We start from the raw sequence: 22,027 nt of genomic DNA, 5'->3' as shown, positions 1-22,027 counted from the left end.
GTTAAGTGACATCACATCTTTAATTACTGGATATTTGTACTTATTACCCCTTCTGTTGAAAATAATAAAAAATCATAGGCTGAATACCACAGAATTATTTCTGCAGAAATATAAGCATAGCAGAAATTTTCCTTGAGCAAAGAAAATTGGGTTCTTGACATCAAAATGCAAACTGTTACTATCTATCCATAGTTATTTCTATATAGTTAGTCAGCAGTTGAGAAAATGTATACTGTATAGCATATTGTGCCAAAGAGGCAGGGGAATCATCTGCAGAAGCAGCAAGATGAGGAACAATTTGAAAGAAGTGGCAATGGAGAAACAAAACTGAGTTTTCACATTTCAGACATTAGCACTTTACGATGTGCCCATTCTGCCCTGAGACCTGCTTGGCTCACAACACTGGATTTCCTAGAGGAAGAATTGGCAGCACCAAGGACAGGTTCTATTCCCCAAAGCGTGTTCAACCTACCATCATGATGAGCACTGCCAACAAAGATTTTAAAACTGATATGTTTTAACTGCTAGGAGCCCATTCCACAGGCCCCATACTAGTAAGACAGTGTGATGTGTACTAATAGGACTTCTGTTCGTGCTCTTTTATTAAAGAGCACTGAATCACTCCAGTAGATTTTAGTGGTCTCTGTTTAGACCACTGTTGGTTGGTTAGTTACTACTGCATACATCTGAAAGAATTTGCCATCATCTATTGTCAGTATATTCAATGATCTGTCAAGGATATTTCCTTTTTCTTTGTTTTTGTTTTTTTTTTGTTGTTGTTGTTTGTTTGTTTGTTTAATACTTGTGTATTTGAGTTTTATTTTTACCAGCCAAAGAGCAATCAAAAACAACTACTTTAGCTCATATCCTGCTCATATCTGGAGCTGAGGTCCCTTTCCTCATTTCTAACATAAATTGCGTGAGGGAGTTAAATTTTTATCCAGATGTCTTTCTTCTACTAAGCTTTCCCTCTGCTGTCAAAAGGAATACTGTCAAAACCACTTCATATCCCTTTTGCTGAAAGACTATGGTTGGCAGTTCTCTGCCATTTTCTATTTTGTACATCATTATTCAAATGTCTTTTTCTATGATTTTTTTTCTGTGTACACTGTAGACAATTCTTAGGTGTATCAGCTCCTCTGTACCAATATATTTTACATTACATTAATTGACAGATGTTGCTGGCGAGATTGACATGCATAAGTATGTACCCTTAGCTTTCAGAAACACTACATACGTTACAAATAATACTGTGGGAAAGAAATGGAAAAAATTAACATTCTCTTAGAAACCTAGAAGACTTGCACTAGGAAGATATATACAAGGACATGTCAAAGCTCATGCTTTTATGTCCTTTAGTAAAGCAATAAATTCAACGCACAGAGATTCATTAAGTGTGTTTGAAAGGTCTTGTTCCCATGGCTACCCCAAGACACACTAAAGCTTTAAGCAGAAGATGCTGCCAGCAGAAGCCATCCCCTAACAGTAAGGACTATCTTGAGGAATAGATTATCATGCATCATTAAAGGCAATGCCTCTTAATAAATAAGCTGTGAAGTTTTATCATTTATTATTTCTTCAGTTCATAGTAAAACAGAGTAATGCATGATGAATTACAGGCATCTTTATTTAAATTTTCAACACACCTTTAAAGGTACTTTCAAGGTGAATCTCTCAATTCCTGCCTCTTTTATGAGGCAACCCTTAACTTTGTAATTTCTAACTTCCTAGTCTCAGCCTTCTGTCTCTTGCTCTGGTGGTCACAATACACTCGGGTCTTTTATCCAGGAATATTCAGAAGTCTGCCCCCAGCTCCCAATTTCTGCCTGGTATTTCATGAGTTCAGAGAATACAGATCACATTTCTGCCACATAAAGACACAGTGAGTAACAAAGCTACGTGTAAAAGCAGGCTCCTGAAGAAGTCCATCACCCCTTATCAAACTAGAATTGCTGAGGAGCTACTTAGTTGTAATTTGTACTACCCCATCAAGTGTCAAGTTACCCTAAAGCTGCACTGCCGAGTCCACAGATCCTAACCAGAGGGATTTATTTATTTATTTATTTATTTTTTAAGAAGAAGTGTACTCTAGTCTATTGCTTGCAGGCTGAACCCCCTGTCTGCAGTTAGCTCAAAAGATCTGGCAATCAAAATAGAGCACAATCATGTCATGACAACCTGTGATTTCCAGTATCTAAAACAATCATTCAGAACCACACGCAGCTTTAAACCCATAATGTGAACTGGCAAAATGTGGGCCAGCCCAAGATAAAGAAAATGGAAAGCAATCTGAGGAATGCATTTGCAGCTTTTCATTGGTACAAGTAAGTATTTTGATCTACATTTTTAAATATTGTATGAATTCAGAATTGCAGTCTTATTGTGAAAGATCAGGTAATAGTTCCAGGTGGCCTTTTCCCAAAAAGTTCACTGTGCTGAAAGTAAGAACCAACAGACATGATTCTGAATCAAACTTTCAAACACATATCCAGGTACATTTCTGGAATTGGATCTATGTCCAGTTTTTTCTAGTGTGCTTAGGGAGGAGTTGTTCATCAGGTCTGTTCTCAGGCTAGAACTAGACTTCTACAGAGCCCTCTGCTGAAGTGGAACCAAGAGCCATTGCTAGAACCTTTTCCTAGAACCACATCTATAGGTGTTCAATTGCCATTTCTAGAGCACTCATCTGGAGATGAACCTTGCCAACCTTGAAGCCCCTTACAACCCCTTCCCCGGACTATAGCCAGATCTTGAAGTCTTTTCCAGAGCTGGACCCAGCTTTGATTGTCCAGCCAATTTCTTGGAGCTCCAGCTACATAAGTTCTGGAGCATTTTCAATAGCCCATCCTGAAGATGTTTTTATAAAGGTCTTTGTTAGAAGTCATCTAGAGGGTTATACCTAAAAATTCCTGTAGAGAGATGGATCTAGAGCCCCTGCCTGGAGTGCATCACTAGAGCTAGAGCTAGTACAATTTATACATGCAGTTGCTGGAACCGGAACAATTTCTAGTCTTTTCTAAAGCTGCCTCTGTAACCCATTTCTGCAACAGATCTAGAAACTGAGCTGGATGTAGTGAAATTTCTAAAGCCTGAACTGTAATCTTTTTCCACACTGCCTTTTTCTGTATAGCTCTGCAAACCAACATAGCTTTTCAATTGAGAATTCACTTTGAGAATGATGTGAATAATCAGACTAGTGACTAATACAGAGTATGAAAAAGAGAGAATTTTGAAAAAGACAAGCTAACAAAAAAGCAGTTGTACAACCTTCAGCCTATGAATTCTCTCCATTCTTGTTATTCAAGAGAGTATTTAGAAGATAAAAAAACCTCTATAGACAGCTTCCTTCCAAACATTAAAATATTTACACATAATATTTCTCTTAATTTACATATCTACTATTAAAAATATGCACTGAGTTTTTATGAATATCATCTGCAGTAGGTAAAAGTGACATGGATAACCAGAAAATACTCACCTTCAGAAAAGGCTACATGTAAAGTAAAATATCTCCCAAATCATCATTCTCATCCATTTGTACAGTATCTACATCAAACATGCAGTACACAAGAGGCAGTACAGAAATACAAAGGGGCAGATGGTCACAGAGTAACACAGGGATGCAAAGAGAATTAATGAATGTTTCAAAACCGCAAACAGATCAGAACAGCAGATTTAAATGTATTCAGCACAACTGTGTATTACAGGAACTAACACTTCCATACAGAAAAACTGTATTAGGCATTCAGATTCCACTTACAAAATCTGTATGCAAAGCCATGCTTTTCAAGTCAGTTGCCATAACTTTTTGCATTCTTTGATTGGTTAAGTGAAATTTAACTTGGTAGTTTTATCATAGAAGAAGTTTCATGCTATTGTTTGAAGAACACAAAACATAAAAGCTAACTTCGATAACACAAAGAATGCAAGTGTTTCACATTCAATGCCTGATTTAGAATAATATATATATATATATACAGCTTTCCACTAATTAATACAAATACATCCACAAAATGTTCAGCATACCCATAAAATTTAGACAAGTAGGCGTAAATATATAATATATGGAAAATAGTTATATGTTAAATATAAATGCATTCAGTGACCAAATTAAATCTGTGTAGCTGTTCCACGCTGGCCCTCATCAGAGTTTCAAACACGTTCTCTAGGAACATTTTCTTCTTTTGTACTAATTATTTGATATAATAGGTGTCTTTTGTATCTTTCAGAGATACACACTTCCCCCTTTCTCTTTCCCCACTCGATGTCAATTTTGGTGGTATTTATACAACACAAATCTCAGTTTACTCGTATCATTTCCTTCAGCATGGAAATCACGAACAGCAGACAATCCATCAAGCACTCTGAGTGCTCAACTGACACTGCAATTAGTGACACCATGGCAGAAAACAACTTCAAGAATGAATGAAATTATAAATCTGAGTACACATGACATTTGCTGCTTCTTTTTGAGTTCATTGAAAAGTAAAGGCAAGTATTTAAGGGCTCTAAGAGCCCATTAGAACCCTATGGATCAAGGAACACCTAGAAACCAGGGGTAACTTATTTTCTGAAGAATGGAACCTTACTAAGGGACACCTGTTCCCTTACATTGTAACGGTGGCTCTAGAACAACTTCATAATTCCAACAGACTTTCCTCACCAAAACTGTCTCACTGCAACAGAAGAAAAGAAAAGCTGCTGAAAGAATACCAATACCTTGAAGTTTATGTTAAAGGTATCTGAGTCCTTAAATATAGTGGAATTGCAGAGGGGTGCAATCAAAAATGCAATAATTTATCTGACTTACTCAATTTTTAATAGCTTTGAAAAACTACCTTACTAAAATACAGAAACCATGCAGTGAAAAAAGTAGCTGGTGTATCAAACCTTATAAGATATTTTAATGATATTAAATCAAATTAAAAGGTTAGCTGTATGGACCTCTCAATCTGCATGGCTTCAGTGGAAGAAGTGAACACGTGCATCAGCACATCAAATCTGGCATTACTTTCTCCACAACTTGCTTTTAAAAAATTAAAATATCTGAGACCAGTACCAATTAATTTGAGTCATGCAAGGGAAAAGGAAAACACTAATTAACTGCTCTGACAGCACACCTTTGCATGACAGGAAGAAAACTAACTGCTCCTTATGACCTTCTTAAGGGCCAGTGAAAGGAAATGTGAAAACCTAATCCACTAATGGCTTTAGTGGGAAATGTAGTCACACAGCAGTGTTAGGTAACAGTAGCAAAAGGAGAAATAAATCATACAGCGACTACCCTCATTTTTTGTCCTTTTCTTTCTTGCTTGTTTAGCGTGGCTGTGATGCAAGAGCTAAACCATTCATTTTGCAGCAGTTGACATGTTTGTCCCTAAATAAAACAAAGCCTATATGGCTGCATAAATCGTCCTTTATAAATCAGGGTGGGCCATGGAAGGAAGAGATAAATTATAAAAGAAAATAAACTGATGTGCTTTTTGTCTACCCTTTTGCTTTTTTTAAACTCCCACTTTATGAGTTGATTCTGAAAGTAAGGTAAAACCATACTTTCCCTAGTTTCTTGTGTGCAAGTAGTCTATCACAGATAATCGATCCTATTTTAAAAACCAAATTGTAGAAACACTGACTAGAGAAAAATGCTCTTGAAACAAAATTATCACATCAGCAATTGGAAATGCTGTTTCTGATTGCCTGACTTCCGGGAATATAATATGGTATTATATAATTCCTTTCAAATCTGATGTACAACATGGCAAAGCAGTGAATATGGTTGTGCACACAATCAGCAGTCTGATGACACCATCACTTCCAAGGCTGCACTCAATGCAAGACCAATTTTTCTATTGGCCAACACAGATGTCACAGCTGGCCTGATGTTGCCAGAATGATACTGTTTGTTTGTAATTCATAGCTAATCCACACAATTATAATCGGGGTTGGTGGTTGGACTCGATCATCTTAGAGGTCTTTTTCAAACTTCATGATTTGAAGATTCTAATAATGCACACAGTTTTCAAATCCTAGTAGGATTTTAAAAAATACATTTACCTAATTTGGAGTTTCCCAAGCTCAATTGTGTTGCAAGACAGGAAATGGCAAAAGAAGTAAAGATGCAACTTCAGAAAGGGGGCTTTGTTGGAAAGAAACCTTGCAAACTGTTGGCATATAGTTTTAAAAGCTATAATGCAGCTGCAACAGATTCCACTTCAGCTCTTAGTCAGAGTCTGGAGTACACAGAACAATGAAGTGCTATAATAGTCTCTCACTGACAAACATAACAAATTGATATTTGATTATTGATAAATATATTAGCTTGCTGGTGCAGGTTGTCACAGTAGTACACAACAATACAATAAGCACTAAATATTTTGTGCAAACCAGTCATATTCTAAGATCTTGAAACACCCCACTAAAAAATTTTGTTATGTAACAAGTAAATGCAAAGAGAACTCCAATCAACTTACAGCTTTTTTTTTTTTTTTTTTTTTAAGCAACTTTCAAAAAAAAACCCACCACTATATCTGTAGGGGAAAATATTTGTACAAGCACTACCCACACCCGTGCTGAAATATTACAGAATGTGGAGATCAGCACCTCATTTAATGAGTATTTTTGGCAAGCATGGTGAACGTGATGTCAGACAGATACAGGCATTAGGATCACACAGTTCAGTCCAAAGAGCAAACACTGGTAGAATGACATAAGAATCTAAAGTACATGCAAAAGAAGCCATTGCTGAGAAGCTTGAGTAAATGCAGAGGCCATCTTACAAGTAGCAGTAGCATACACAATGTTAACTCAACTGCTTACCCACTAAGTACACCAAGAACCAGGTTAAGTACGAAAAATGAGCCAAGGATGATAAGACTAACAAAATAGATCCATGGCCATTCACATCCTATTGCATCATTTACCTGTAAAATGTAAGGAAATAAGTTATGATTCAGTCATTCATTAAACAGCAGAGTCCTTTTTGCAGCTGCCAGATCACGTAGGTGTCAACACTGAAAGTTTTGTGTTTATACAGTTCTTAAAAGCAATTAATTTTTCTTTCATTTTATTACTCACCCTAATTATACCGCAGATGTGATGCCTTAGAAGATGAATTAAAATAAGATATTTAATTAAGCGCAGGAAAATTTTCAGTTCTTTTTATACTTTTGCCATAAATATGGACACGAAGATATATATACACTAGTATGTCCAACTGATTTTAGTTTCTTATTTTTTATGAAGGCTACATAAAACTGTTTCTGTTCTAATTAGGAAAAAAAAAAAAAGAAATACTTATTAAAAAAAAAATCATGGCAACTCAAGTCTCACCTGTATCAAATAACCTGTGTGTTCATGGCAACTGAATTCAGGACTCTGCCTTCACGATGAAAAAGGTGTATGCTTACCCGCTCAATACACCAAGAACAAGATTTAGTACGAAAAATGACCCAAAGATGACGAGACTGACAAAATACACCCATGGCAATTCAAATCCCATAGCATCATTCATCTGCAAGAAATAAGATCATCTTATAGAGTAGATCTCTATAGTAACAGGAACTAAGAGTCAGAGAAACAGAATTTAATCATTCAGGTGAGATAGCATTCTCTTCATTCTTTCAGTACTTAGAGAAGGGGAACAATACAAGAAAGGAGGCGCTGGCCACCTTTAATTTGCATTCCTAATATGTACCTGGAAAGAAAGTACTGAGGGAACCTAGCTTTCAGACCAAAAATACTATCAAACATACAAATTGAGTATTGCGACAGTTCTATTCTCTAACACCAAGAAAAGTACATCTGGGATCCCACTAAGTTAATTTATGCTTATTAGGACTGTTAGTTCGTATATATCTTAGTTACATGAATGATCCTTTGAGAAAAGAAGTACTGAAATGTATTTCAACAGGACAAGTAATATAATTTCTTTCTGCAAAATGACATTTCAATTTTTTTTCCTGAAAAGCTACATCTGGATGCATTCAGATTTTTAAAAACATGAACAGAACTTCACAAAAACAAAGAACTGAAATAAAATTTTATAAACATGACAAAAATGAGGAAATATCCCAGAAGCTCTTCTGAACCAAAATTACACCAAGATCAATGTTAAATGAAGTTTAAAAAGTGCTGTGGTTGTTGGATTTTTTGTTGTTGTTGTTGTTTTGTTTTGTCTTTTTTTAAGTAAGGTTGAATTTCCTGAACTTTAGATGTACTATTTGTCGATTACACAAGTTTTTCTATAAAGACCTTCTCCAGTGCCTAATTTTAGTGAGCTCATTGCATCTGTGAGATAGACTCAAAAAACTTATCCACGGACATCTTAGAACACTTTTTTTGTTCCAAAAAAAAAAAAAAAAAAAATCACATGTATAACACAGGAAAATTGAGTGTTTCTGTAATTTTCCGATGCAAAAAGACATTTCAGTAAGTTACAAACATAAATTCTGATCTATAACTTCTTGGAAATACTTCTCAATCCAATTTTTGCATTAGATTCTTCTTTTTAGCTATGAGATTCAGGAGACTGTAAGAACTCTGTGAGTACTAAAGACAGGATGTGGTACTGTAGAACAATTTACAAGGAAACCCTTTTCCTTTCACATGAATGCTGTCCTAAGTCTGTTTGTTGCATCTGAAATTTGTGATCAGGCTTTGAGCTTTATAAAAGCTCAGCCTTAAACCCTGTCATTAACATCCTTGCTGAAATGGACACGGTTCCATATTACACACATGAACAAAACCTTTTCAAATGGTATTTCCAATTTCTTTTTTTTCTCTATCTTTTAAAAATCATAGTTTCAGTTTCTGCAAGGTGATGCAACGTACAGCTAAATGTAAGCACACATTAAGTCTTTGCAGATTAAGGTCCATAGGCACTTTTCTTCAATGGTGATCTGTCACAAAAACACGTTACACTAACTAAATTGAGACTTCCAAAGTAACCAAAAGAAGATTCTTTTACTCAACTCCTTCACTTGTCTTCTAAAATAACCTCTGTGTACATCTGCAGCTAAATTGTTTTAGAAATGAAGCTGAAATCCTGAAAAGCAATCCAGAATTTCTTACTTGATAGCAAAATACTATTAATAATAATAATTTAAAAATTGTGAAGTACATATTTGATTTGGATTGTTTCCTTCTAATTTCAATAAAACTAAGTTTTGGAGAAATTAAAATGGAGAAAGATTATAGCCTATCAGAAAGGCTGGAACCATTGACTTCCATTTTAAAAGATCCCAGATTTCCATGGTCCAATTCTGCAACATATTCACGTGGAAAACAAGGTCTTTCATAATGCTGCCGTTATACTGACCTACTTAAACTCAATCTCCTATGCAGTACTTTTAGCAGTACTTAATACATTCGGGGCTTATGCTGAGGAGACAGTTTCTTTTTATCTCCCATGCCTGTTTTCCCAAAGCAAGTTTTCAGAACTCTTAACAACAAAGAGAGCTCAGATCAGTAAAATGACCTATTGCCAATATTGGATTTCTGCTTTGCTCCAGTGTGTGCTGCCTTTTGCACCTTCTTTCAATTGTAGGCATCTGACCTTTACTCAGGGATTTTTTTTAAATGCATACCTTGTAGTTATTTTATTATTTCAGAACAGAGTTTAATTCATAGAAGTGATTCATAACACACAAATCAGGCAGTGTTTTTCTAATAATAGCTTGTAAGAATCAACATTTTGATTAAATTTTACATGCATATGAATGCATTTTGCATCCAATTTAACTATACCATTAGCAAACAGCATTTTGCAAGTCCCAGAGCTCAGAGTAAGGGCAGAAATTCATCTGGTGTTGATGTCAACAATTTCCTGCTATAAATTGTTTTGAAAAACTTGAAAGATGAATATGTGCAATTTCAGTTTGAGAAAAACAAAAGATCCAAGGAGAACAAAAGAGCTGTGAGAATCACTGGAACCCAACCTGATACACTCTTCCTCCTCAGAAGGAGGATGTATCCAAGAAGCAAGGCATTGTGCTAGTTTAGTAAGCCAGGAGCAAAGTTGAATTTCCAAGCTCTGTTATAAGGGTACACACAACTGTGATTTGCTTCTCCTTAAATCACTTTAATGTGTGTAATATATGAAAAAAAAGCCCATCTCATTTATGCAGTTTGATGTAGAAGCCCAATATTTTAGGCTAATCTGTCTAGGGCTAATGCCTTGTGATGTGAAAGCTTGAAAACTGCAGCTAACCAGCATCAGATGAAACGTTTTGGTTCGGGCAGATGATGAACTAATTTAAAGCATTCCTAACTCAGGAACCCTTAATCCACTAGAATACCTGGCACCAACTCTTAAAATCAACTACCTGAAACTGCATCTATTCAATAATTTCACCGCATAATTCTAGAGACAAATAGAGTCTATTCAGGTAATGCATCATAATTTCTATACATGAAGTAATATTTCTGATTGCATTAATACCAGAGATGAAAGCATGTAAATAAGTCCTGTCTATTTGGAAAACTTGCTCATTTCATGCATGTCTTGTGGCATTTTCCATAACTTCCATTTAAAGAAACATTAGAAGAGTCAGTTTGTCTTGCCTAGTGATGGAGACAGAGCTTGGTTAATACACACACACAAAAAGATCTCCATCCTCACAGACGAGGTTTTTCCAATTGAAAGGATTAATACTGACTTCTCACTCAAAAACTAGAAATAAGGAGTTACAAAGACACAAATTCCAGACTACTGGAAGTTGTAACATAAGAAGTAAAAGCACCTCAAATAATGGTAAAATGACATGAGGAAATCCAGAAGCTATAAGATCTCAACTCATCAGCAAAAATCTTGTGAGATGCTCACCCTCTGTGGCTCGGAGGCATAACGCAACAGAGAACAAGCCATATCTCATGGCTGCCAGTGGACTTGCCCCATCTCTTTTTGAATCCATTAAGATTTCAGCATCCATAACACCTATTGCAAAGGCATTTGCCAAGTGACACTCTTCTTGCCCTTCTTTCTGCCTTTTTCCAGCACTAGACTTAATGTTTTGATTTCAGTTCTGATTAGTTTGTCCATCATGTCACCCAGAGAACAGACAAGATAACGAATGTTAAGAAGGACAGAGTGTTTTTCTTATCACTTAATTCAGTTTCACTGCAATGCTAAATGCACTACTATTCCATTAGATAAGTCTTTAAAAGTGCTCATTCTACAGAACGCCACTGTTGGTATTTTCATCCTTTCATACAGACACTAGAACTAAAATCTGAAGCTCTTCCAATCCTTTTCATAAGTGACACAGGAGCAGCCTGAAGCCCCCATAATAGGATCCAGCTGTGGGCACTATCAGATCTGGAGACAAATTACTCTGTGCAAGTCCAATTGGTAGAGATCAAAATTGTCTTTGTATATTTCACTCTATATCAACATGCATATGCTTGAAAAGCCTTTAAGAATTATCTTTTGCTGACAGGACAAAACTTGGTACAGTCTGAAACTGCCTCACCTGGCATTTGGGGTGAATTATTTTGTTGTAATTGGAGTCAGCTATCATACCCTGCAGTGTAGCTATTAGGGGATATCTCTGAAGTGAAATAGAGAGAGCAAGCCAAGTTTATAGCACAGAAATAACCAGTGTTACACAGCGGTAGATAGCACATCCCAATCCAAAACATTAATTAGAAATCATTAAAATATCTCACTTATCCTATCTGTGGTAACTGTAAAATCCCCCATCTGCAACTGCATGCAGATCAAAGCCTTACTTTCCTGAAAAGCTGCCACTGGTATATGTAAATCATTGCAAGTTCTTTGTATGTATTGATTAATCTAGCCCTAATTGGGGATAATGATAAAGCAGTGCAATAACACCTCTAATTCTGCATTTGTCCTACTACATACATACTCCACTGATGCCTGAACCATTTTTGAATTATTTTTCACAATGTTTCTAAATCACTTTATCTCTTCACTTCCTTAGTTTTCAATCTTACCTTTCTCCTTTTATAACATTCTAATGGAGATATAATCTGTGGGTTAACTTACAGCAACCTAGAACCTATCTATACATCTTAAAAGTTTAGACTGACAAACTCAGACTCTTGAAGGGTGTAAAAATCTCTCAGGCATCAGTATTCTGTTAAATGGGACTAATCCTGCTCTCTTTGAAGCACACGCTGCAGGTTCACAGACCTCAGATCACAGGCTATTTATTCTACTCACGTTAGAGTACAGTAGATAGCTTTTCAAAGCCTGCTCACTTCAAAGTTTGTGTTCTGAGATATTCCTGGCTGAAGTGAAGTTAACTTCAAGCCGACTTAAAAAGGCTATGCTTGAAGCATAGCAGCCTCCAGACTGGTTTGTGAAAGCATGCAGTTTTATCTTCCATCTTCTCTGGGTTCTGTATTTAAAGCACAGCTCTCCCTGACATTCTCCTGGTTGGACAGACTCAGACACATGCTGAGAAGCTCTGGTGAATGTGAACTCAGACCACTGCTCTGTTAAGCATCTCGGCTCAAGAACAACTGGAAAATCAGAATTCTGTAGCCCGGGCATTAAGGGAGGCTAAAATGAAGCGTATCTTCTGGAGAGATTAGAAGTTGTTACAGTACCTGCAGAGCTTCATAATTACTTCATTGCCTCTAAATTTGGCCCCCAACCTCCGTATGTACACCACAGTTATTGACAGTACACACATAGGTAACCCTTCCAAATCAAACTTCAACTTGTAAGACATAGCTTCATTTGTATTAATTTGCTTCCATCTATCTGAATAGAAGGTTCTAATTTCTATTACTTTTATCATTTGTTAGCTAATAAATTTTACGTTAGGCAGTCACATCATCAAAAAAGAAAAAAGCTTTTTTTTTTTTTTCCCAAGGGAAGCCTAAACGTCAAATTTGACAGTTTGCTAAGGAATTACTACTGCTTCTTCAGGCAGCTCTCTGTGTGAATCACTCTGGCAGCAGTCTGAATTGGTGGCAGAGCAGGTGCACATCACCATAACTAAATGGTGAGCAGTGCCTCTCCCCATTCTAGTAAGCCAGAGAAGGATTTCTACAGCATGGTTGGAAGCAAAACTCCACCAGGTTTAACAGAATTCATGTTCAAGGTGTAACAAATCAGAAGTGTTTGATTCCTTCATCGGTTTCAGCAGAGTAATCTAGGATTAATACAATTAATTAGAGCTTCTATGTATTTATTCATATTGCCAGAAAAACTCCAAATAAGACATTTCTAAAACTTATTTTATTAGTACTTATTATATTATTTTCTAAAACTTAAATTTATTGATTTGGTTTGCTTAATCTAAGGGCTCAAAGGACTTTTTCATTATTGAAATGAATGATTCACGAGATGAAGACACTACTTATTTTTCAGTGTTTAGCTACAATGTATTAAAAAGCTCAGAATAACAACTCCAACTACTTTTGGAAGTAGTAGTTATTGTCAAATCTGCCATGATAGCTATGCATATTCCATACAACACAAAACTGTAAATCATGTATTGCTGACTTTGCAAAAATAATAGCATGAATCATTTGGATTGATGGTGTATAATTGTTACCTTATCACATATAGAGGATGTACAAATGAAAACTCAATACTCCAGGTACGTCTGAATTTACCTACTCAGCTGTAATCCTGGGAAAGCCTGGAAAGTAAAATGTGTTTTAAATGATCTTTTTCTTCTTGTGGCAAGTGTGACTGATGAACAGAAGCTTCAGCTAGAGGAGTCCTCAGCACTGGAAGTACAGCCTACTTCTAAGCCAGTTTCTATCTATTTTATTTAAACTGTCTGGGGAGAAGTAATATGTTCTTTTGAGTATTTGCAATGTTGTGTGACAAGAAATTAGTTCCATGCTTTGACTGCAGTATAGGTCAGCAGTCAGCTAAGACTGAGATACTAGATATCTTGTCAAAATAGATCAGGTTCAATGCATGGAAACGATATTTCTCTGTGGGGTACTTTAAAATCATGTTCAGGTGGACTGTGATAAGCTGCTCATTTAAAAATATATATGTGATCATCTCTTCTAATACTAATTCAAACTCATTAATATGCATGTTCCCTGGCTTGGAAGCTCTGTTTGTAGGTCTGAATTTGATCTTTTCATTTTCTGTCTGAGTTTTCTAATTTATTGATAATTTAAATATCAACTCTTTGCAATCTAAAACTGGCTGATTCTGGGAAAAACAAGTAGTGCAAATCATTATCTAAAGGCAGGGGGGAGAGGGCTGCGTTAAACTAGATTTTACCTTGAAACTGAATTCAAATGATTAACGCACAATTTTTTTTTTTTAATCCTGCCTGTTATCCCTGGCTCTTAAGTATGATTTATGCAGTGTATTAATACTGCTAACCAAAATTCTTACTATTCTTTCTCCAGCTGGACATCATGTGTTAAATTTCTGCCTATGTAGTCATCAAACGCCGGGAGCACTGTGCAGCCAGCACATCAGTGTCTTTGGGGATGTACTGCCTTGTTTCACTGAAGAGTCTCCCTTAGATGACCTGTGAGTGGTGCTGAACAGTGCTAAGCTATCCTTAGTACATAAAAGATAAATAAAAGAGAGAAATACAGATTTTATAAGATTTTGTCTCGCATATTCAAGCATGATTTTTAACATTGTTTGCTGAACATTTGCAGCTATGGACAGAAGAAAAAAAAGCTACCAAGCATCTGTTAACTTCTTAGGCTAAGCTGAAATTCATTGCTGAACAGTATTGTTTGGATGCAATAACATGCCTTCCATTTATGCTGCTGTAATGTGACAAAATAATTTATGTCAACCTATGTCTTTGTTTTCTAATGTTATATTAGATCATTCACGTCAAAGTTCTTGAGTATCACTGCTTATTTGACCTGTTGGTCATATAAAAAGACTTTGCTAATTTATTTATTTTAAAGATTCTTTCTCAGCACTCTGATGACAGTTTTCATAATATTTTAAATGTGATCTGCAACTTTATTTATGGACTAATAATATATTTTGTGCATCAGCCAATGGTTTCTTTGTGAGACAGATTTATAAAATACTCTGTTGTTTCCAGGAAAAGTCTTTGATTGTACACTAGCTGCTTTCAAGTACATCATATCCCCTTAAAATACTTTCTTGTAGGCAATCCCCTCTGATTCTTGAGCTAGGAGTGCAATTAGAAGAGACATGATGAGAAGACTTCCTGAGATCCTGATCATCTGACTGACATTCTGAAAAATCAATAGACTTTGTTTTATCACTGTAATTATTTTCTTTTGCGTGGGCAGGTTTGAGGAAATTGTGGTCATTCTTTCAGATTCTCATCCAGTTGGAAAGCAAACATATACTGGTTTTCCACATTTTAAGTTGCCCTGTACTACTGGAAAGCCAGTGAGAAAATCACAGCTCTTGTACTTCATCATAGAAATATCTGATCAGTTGGCAACCCTGCCCATGCAGGGGGTTGGAACTGGAATGACCTTTGAGGTTTCTTCCAACTGAAGACATTCTATGATTTCATGATTTAAATAAATATTGATACTTTTTTTTCCTACCTTAAAATACATTATTTGTGACTACCTTAATGCAGTGGCTGGATAAGCACTTGCACACTCAACATGTGAAGAAGTGCAGTGCAACCTAAACAGAATGCATTACTGAAATGATTGGTTTTCTTCAAATGTTCTAATATACTCCAAGAAAGATACTGAGGCAAATAAAGCTCGATTTCTGAAGAATGAAACAGCTTTCTAAGTGCACACTTCTTTCTGTTATAAAAGCAGATTAATTATAAATGAAGTATTATTTGATGCTTCTATGAAGCAGTAGTAAAGGGTACAATTTCAGAAGTGATGTGTTGGTAAAGGATGTATTAAAAATATTCTGACATCCCTTTCTTTAAACCTTAAAGTTTTAGATATATTTTAGATTGCTTATACATTCAGTTAATGAACTGCATATTTTAAATGTGAAACCTTGTGAAAAGTTTCATCTTGTTAAAATATCAGTACTTACATTAAAGGTTTAAAAAGAGAATTAAAAACCACAAGACATCACATAGCATAATTCAGCAGTTTCAGCTTGAGCAGTATCCAGGCCACTTTGCCAATAACAAGGACTGTACTGGGATCCAAAGCTAACAGTGTAAGGCTTCATCTGGACCTACTGAGCAAACAGACAGGGCTGTGGTTGGGAGTAAACACGCTCCTGGTATAAATGGAAGAGATGTACAGATGTGCAGCCGCAAAGATATTAGACAATTTGGGAACACAAATGCTGCATTGGCTGATGTAGGTGACAAGGACAGTATTCCTTAGCCTCTACAATTCAGTCCAGCATTTGGCATTAAAGAGTTGCATTTTCAGTGGATGAAATAAGTGATGTATGCTACTCAGTGGGTTACAAGGAAGCTAGAGAAAACTAAGCACCAAGGAAAAGCACTAAAAATAATAGGACATACAGGAATCAGGTGCAAACTGGTGAGCAGCAGGATATCCAGGTGAGTCACCAGGATGGGAAGGTTGCCAAGCAGTAGCAGGATCAAGTCCTCAATCTATAATAAATATGTATTAGAAAAAAAACTACCGATGCTTGGGGAATTTTTAGGGGGAGTTTACTGTTGTTAACCAGGTGAAAACAAGCTGTGCTAGTGAGTGTTACTGGAAGCTGTAATTTTCAGCTGTCATTCTTGCTAGCAGAATGCCACATAACGTGATGCAAAGTATTGCACATATTTCACCCACTCAGCTTACACCTGCTAGCAAGATAATTCTACATAGCCAATTTTTACAGTTTGCACAGTGAACAAGTGGAACTCAGAATTTTTGTGCAGCTTCTAATCTTTATGGGTTTGTTTTTCTAGTGTTTGTTTTCAAGAAAACTCATTCCATTCAGCTTTCATCTACAGATTTCTAAGCAAAAGTTAACTCACAAACCTAAACACCTGTAATTGTTTCCTTAGATTCTTTGGACATTTTTATCACAACCTAGTGTATGCCTTTTCTCAGTTTGTGATTAAAATAAAATCTTTTGGAATGTTTAATTAGCAGTAGCTAAATCTACCTCGGGTTAATCAAGAGCAAGCGTAAAACACGTAAAAAGTCATTTCTTCTGTCCTCAGCAAGTGACTTCAGCTTGACAATGGGCAATTCACTGGTATACAAAGGATCTAGAGCTACAATTACATTATATGAAAATGTCAATTAAAAGCTATATGACAATCTGGTTTAGAACATATTTTACAAGGTCAATGCATTTCTTTGTTCTCTTACTAACAACTCCAGTATCATTTTTAATAAAATTAAAACTGACATCTGTGTACCTGTAAATAACTTTGGCTTTGGGAAGCCATTTTAGAAAACAAAATAACACACAGTTCTGTGTGCAGTTCTGAAGTTTCTGAATTTTGAATTTTCTTATGCATTGCATTTTGAAAATGTCTGACCATGACAATTTTCATAGCACCCTCTTCTAATGGTTTTACTTTTGGGGCTGGCGATTTTTTAGAATGCATCTAATCAATTAGCCTCTTAATTCCAAGGGGGAATGTTTAATATTAAGCCATTCAGATTAAATTATTTCTATAAAAATCATAGTCTGGATACGTTAACTCCCTGAAAGCTTTATCACTGACTTTCACAGTAAAAATCTGTGACAGTTACAGAAATTGCCAGGTACTGAAATGTGAGCACACTTCTGCCTTGAAAAACGTTAAAAGTGCATTTTTTTCTGAACAATCATGGCAAACCTTCTGTTTCAGGATGGATAAAAAATACCCATCATCATCATAATATAAATCACATAAAATAAATACTAACTCTGTAGTAATGCATTCTCTGAGAAAATTAAGAAGAACTGGAGAGCAAAATTCAAAAAGGATAAACCTACACCCTGACAAACAACAAACTGGCCCGTGTTGAGCCCTGTATTACCATCAGTCTCTTTACTACCTAAAGTTATGCATGCTTGCAGCCAATTCTTAACCTCTGACAACTGACAGTGGAAGCAGAGATTCCTATTCTGCCAACTTCTTCATCTCTGAATCCAAAAAGAATGCCATCCTATCATCTTAATTATTTTTAACAGTGACACTATATTAAAAAAAAAACAATATAAAAATATTATACTTTCTAGTATCACAAATTTTATTTTGAGACTACACAGACAGGTGTTATATTACTTAGCAGCAGCATATTTCACCTTGATTTGCAACAAATGACCACTTAAGGTGTCCATTCACTGAATAATGCTACATCTTTTATTGCATCTTGTACTCCACTGAAGTTTCAATATTAGTAAATAACCCCACTTGGCCAAACTTAAAAGCAATCCAAATTGTGAGCTGCTGTGAACAACATAACATAGAACACAGCTCCACAGAGACATGCCCTAAGATAGCTCATCTATTTTCAGTGGCTTTCTAATAGTGATCCTTACTAGCAATCAAATTTCTCCTTTCGTAAAAAAAAATCTCAGTATTCAAACTGTTAAGATGCCATAAGGCCTTAATTGCTGCAAAGACTTACTGCTCAGTACCAAGTAGTATGGAATATCCTCAACGATTTTGAGCACCTGCAGTAGGCAGGCTCTGTCATGGGCTTCTTGCACGACCTTCTACAGGTCACTCATGCCAAATATTAGGTCCTTAAAAAGTCTCAGAACAAAATGTTCTTTGACTGGAAAAGGGTAAGGCAGAGAAATTCCTACCTGAATATTTACGTAACCCTATTCCCTTAAAAATCTGTGTTCTTTTTCTCCATTCTCATCTGCAACATTAAGACAAAGAGTATCTTGTTTCCAGCCTGTGTCCAGCTGTTTGTTTATGTTCCAAGATGGAGAAGGTTCATTATTTAATGCTGGAGTAGCATGTAAAGGGGGGGCCTTACAAATCGGTACTTTTGAGTGCCTTTTACTGCTTCTTTGGTGACAATGTCAGGCTTACAACTGTTGTGACTTGGTTTTTGTTTGAATGTTTAACAAGTGGTTTACAGTCCCCAAGGCAAGCAGTAACAGCTGAGAGCTTGTTTTGGTCTAATTTATGTTAATACTGCAAAAATACTTTGCAGAAATACTGTCGAAAGAGTGCTCCTAAGTTTAATCAGACATGTTTAAAAACTGTATGCTTGCATGAAAAAAAAATGTTAGTCCAAAGGACATAAATGGGGTATTATTTTTATCCAAATGAAATAGACAAAATCAAAAACAAACAAATAAAACCCAAAGAATAAATGCGTTGCTAAAAAGCCTTCCTAGCCTAAGAAAGCCAAAAAGGTACCGTGACTGGAATAAGTTAAGCAAGTTAAGCTCCATTTCTATTAAAACTCACCAAGATTTCTTACTTATGGTACTGTAAAACAGTTTACTTCTCCTTAGAACGTTGAAGTTTGTTTAAAAGTAAGCAATGTGAAATGATTTCTGGAGTTACTTACCCAGTATAACACATCAGTCCATCCTTCCATGGTTATACACTGGAACACAGTCAACATTGCAAATGCAAAATTATCGAAGTTCGTTATGCCTCCATTCGGTCCAACCCAACCACCCTTACATTCAGTGCCATTCATGACACACTGACGTCCATTCCCTGAGAATGCACAAGGTGCTGGATCTTCTTCAACTAGTATATCTGAAAATTGACCAAAAAAAGTCTGTTTCATTTCTCAAACATTTGTGAGCTAATTCTTCTATATGAAGAAATACCAAACCTATTGGAACATAAATCTAGATATCAACCTGAGAAATCCAAGAAAGGGAACTCGTGAGCTCTAGAGATGTTTATCTCTCTGACACCTGGGCCCTTCAATCTGAAAATATTTTAATCAAAACCAAGCACATAAAAGAGCTCAAGTAATTGAGCAATGGATACGAAAAAAAAAGCATGTTCACAGTTGTAATAAAGCAACACATCTTTCCAGAAACACCCCACACATAATGGTGTTTGTTTTTTTTTTCTCTTCACTTCATATTGATGTACAACCAAGGAAACAGGTCAAGACTAATTGCTTCACGTAGCCTACTTTATTTTATTAGGTGAAGAAAACATACCTTTAGCCATCACATATTTCTCCCTCACGATAACATTTCACTCCTTCAAAACTCTCCCATAAGAAACACTTTCATTGCATCACTTGCATAGATGGAGGAACATTGGTTTCTTTTATTAGTCATCTTAGAACTCTATTTTTTGTCATACTACCCAAAATAACTACTGACAGAGACACTGTCAAATTATAATCTCAAGAGCGTATACCTGATTTGCTATGGGACATCTAGAAAAAGTACTGATTTGTATCTTGTGGACAGCAACCCCTAATATTTTCAATGCTAATGCTGAAGTTAGACGTTTCAGACATTAAAAGCTGTTTAGAACACATTCAAGTCTCTATTTTTCATGCTGTTAGTGGTGGTAGTACCAGTTTCCTTGATTGTTTTTAAACAGAATATACTTTTTCTAAAATTACAGTCCACTGAAACCACGGGTTACAACAGTCTCAGTGCTTCAGCCTCTGTTCTATTTCAAACTGAAATCCCACAGACTTAAAATACAATAGAACCAATCCATTATTTTAGTAACCAGCTTCATGTCTTACCTGAATCAATAAGAAAACAAGATTTGTGCATTTTTCCAATAAAAAGTTCCAATCCTATAATAGCATAGATTATGATTACAAACAATACCAAAAGGGCAATATGGAGTAGGGGAACCATGGCTTTTATAATGGAGTTCAGGACAACTTGTAAACCTAAAAGAAAAGAAGATACAAGATATAAACTAGGTTTCTATGTTCATGCCTTACCAAAACTTCTGTAACTACACATTACTTGAAATTCATGATACACACAGGCAGAGAATATCCATTTAAAAACATTTTTACTGCCAAGAATCATATCATATATTTCATATGAGACTAAAGCTCTTTGTCAAAGCCCAATGATTTCCTCCGTTAATAAATGTTATGTCATGCAAGCCAATGCTTGAAATATGTCACAAGAATTTACAGTTGGATTTTTTTTAGAAAAGAAATGAAATCCATGATGAGTGGCTGCAGGTCATTTTACAGGACCTCTAAATGTCCTATGCTACAATTACAACTTTGCAACAAGTCCACAGAAATTGCACTTAGCTATACTCTACATATCTCTCCAGATTAAAATATATATATACTTCTGCAATTTAGGCTATTTAGGAAAACTCATTTTCAATTTGAACAATCTTACTTTTTAGTTATTCATATTTCACATCACTTTCAGAACTAATTTCACTTTTCTTGTGTTTTCTCCTAAATTAAATATTAAGCCAAATTTTGTTCTTACTAAAAGAAGTAAACCCCAGACTAACGAGGTTGCCAAAGTACCAATGAGAAGAAAACATGGCTCATTTTTATTTCAAGATTCCTTTCTGGCATTTCATAAGACTGCTTCTTTCCTCATTCAATCTCTTTTGCTAAACATATATCTAACACAACCATTTCTATGTAAGAGACTATGATATAATAAATACAATGACTGGAAAGAGTTGTAAGCCATGAACCTCTTATTCAGCCCAAAAAGCTTCAGTAATGCATGAAACGAACATTGGAAGGATTATTATAAAATTCAATTGCTTTCTTTAAATAATATTGCTCTACTTTTCAAGTCCCCTAATTTATCTGGTAGCTTTATTGACATAAACAGAAGGCATTCATGTGCATTGGAGGGGGCAGGAAATATGAAATGTGCAATGTGCTTTGGCATAGACTTACCAAAATATAAACTATTTTAGGATCACCTACATTTTCAGATGTGTAGGATTTAGAATTTTAAAAATCTGAATTTTAATTTTTGGTTTATTTGCATTTAAACACGTAATTCAATTTTATATAAAGCTTCTAAAAAGGAAGTGTATTTGCCCGTCTGCTTATTGAACTGTGTAAAAAGATCATACACTGAATGAACTCACAATCCTCTGCTCAAATTGAAATAGCGTATCATTCATCTTGAATCTCACTTTATATAAACAACCAGATAACAAAAATCAACTTTATATTATCTCATTTATGCTAGTGTCTGGAACATGAAAGTTAAACAATCAGATCAGTTATGATA

At 35.6% G+C, this 22,027-nt stretch overlaps 1 protein-coding gene across 9 annotated transcripts in view; it reads right to left on the bottom strand.

Annotated features, from left to right (window-relative positions):
* Positions 1-22,027, bottom strand: part of CACNA1D (calcium voltage-gated channel subunit alpha1 D) — a 170,212-nt gene that overhangs the window by 82,059 nt on the left and 66,126 nt on the right. For 6 of the 9 annotated variants that reach the window (XM_090148162.1, XM_090148157.1, XM_090148155.1 and 3 more), the window contains exons 6-8: positions 20,533-20,685; positions 19,372-19,568; positions 6,817-6,920 (exon numbers count right to left, since the gene is read on the bottom strand). In XM_090148162.1, coding sequence (XP_090004288.1) covers positions 6,817-6,920; positions 19,372-19,568; positions 20,533-20,685 — 454 coding nt within the window. Of the gene's footprint in view, positions 1-6,816; positions 6,921-7,406; positions 7,511-19,371; positions 19,569-20,532; positions 20,686-22,027 lie in introns of those variants that run through there. The other 3 variants (XM_090148156.1, XM_090148160.1, XM_090148163.1) reach the window with 2 other exon arrangements.

This window comes from Phasianus colchicus, chromosome 11, assembly GCF_987193195.1.
Source record: "Phasianus colchicus chromosome 11, bPhaCol1.hap1.1, whole genome shotgun sequence".
Taxonomy (NCBI): Eukaryota; Metazoa; Chordata; class Aves; order Galliformes; family Phasianidae; genus Phasianus; species Phasianus colchicus.
This window is presented reverse-complemented; position numbering and strand designations above follow the sequence as displayed.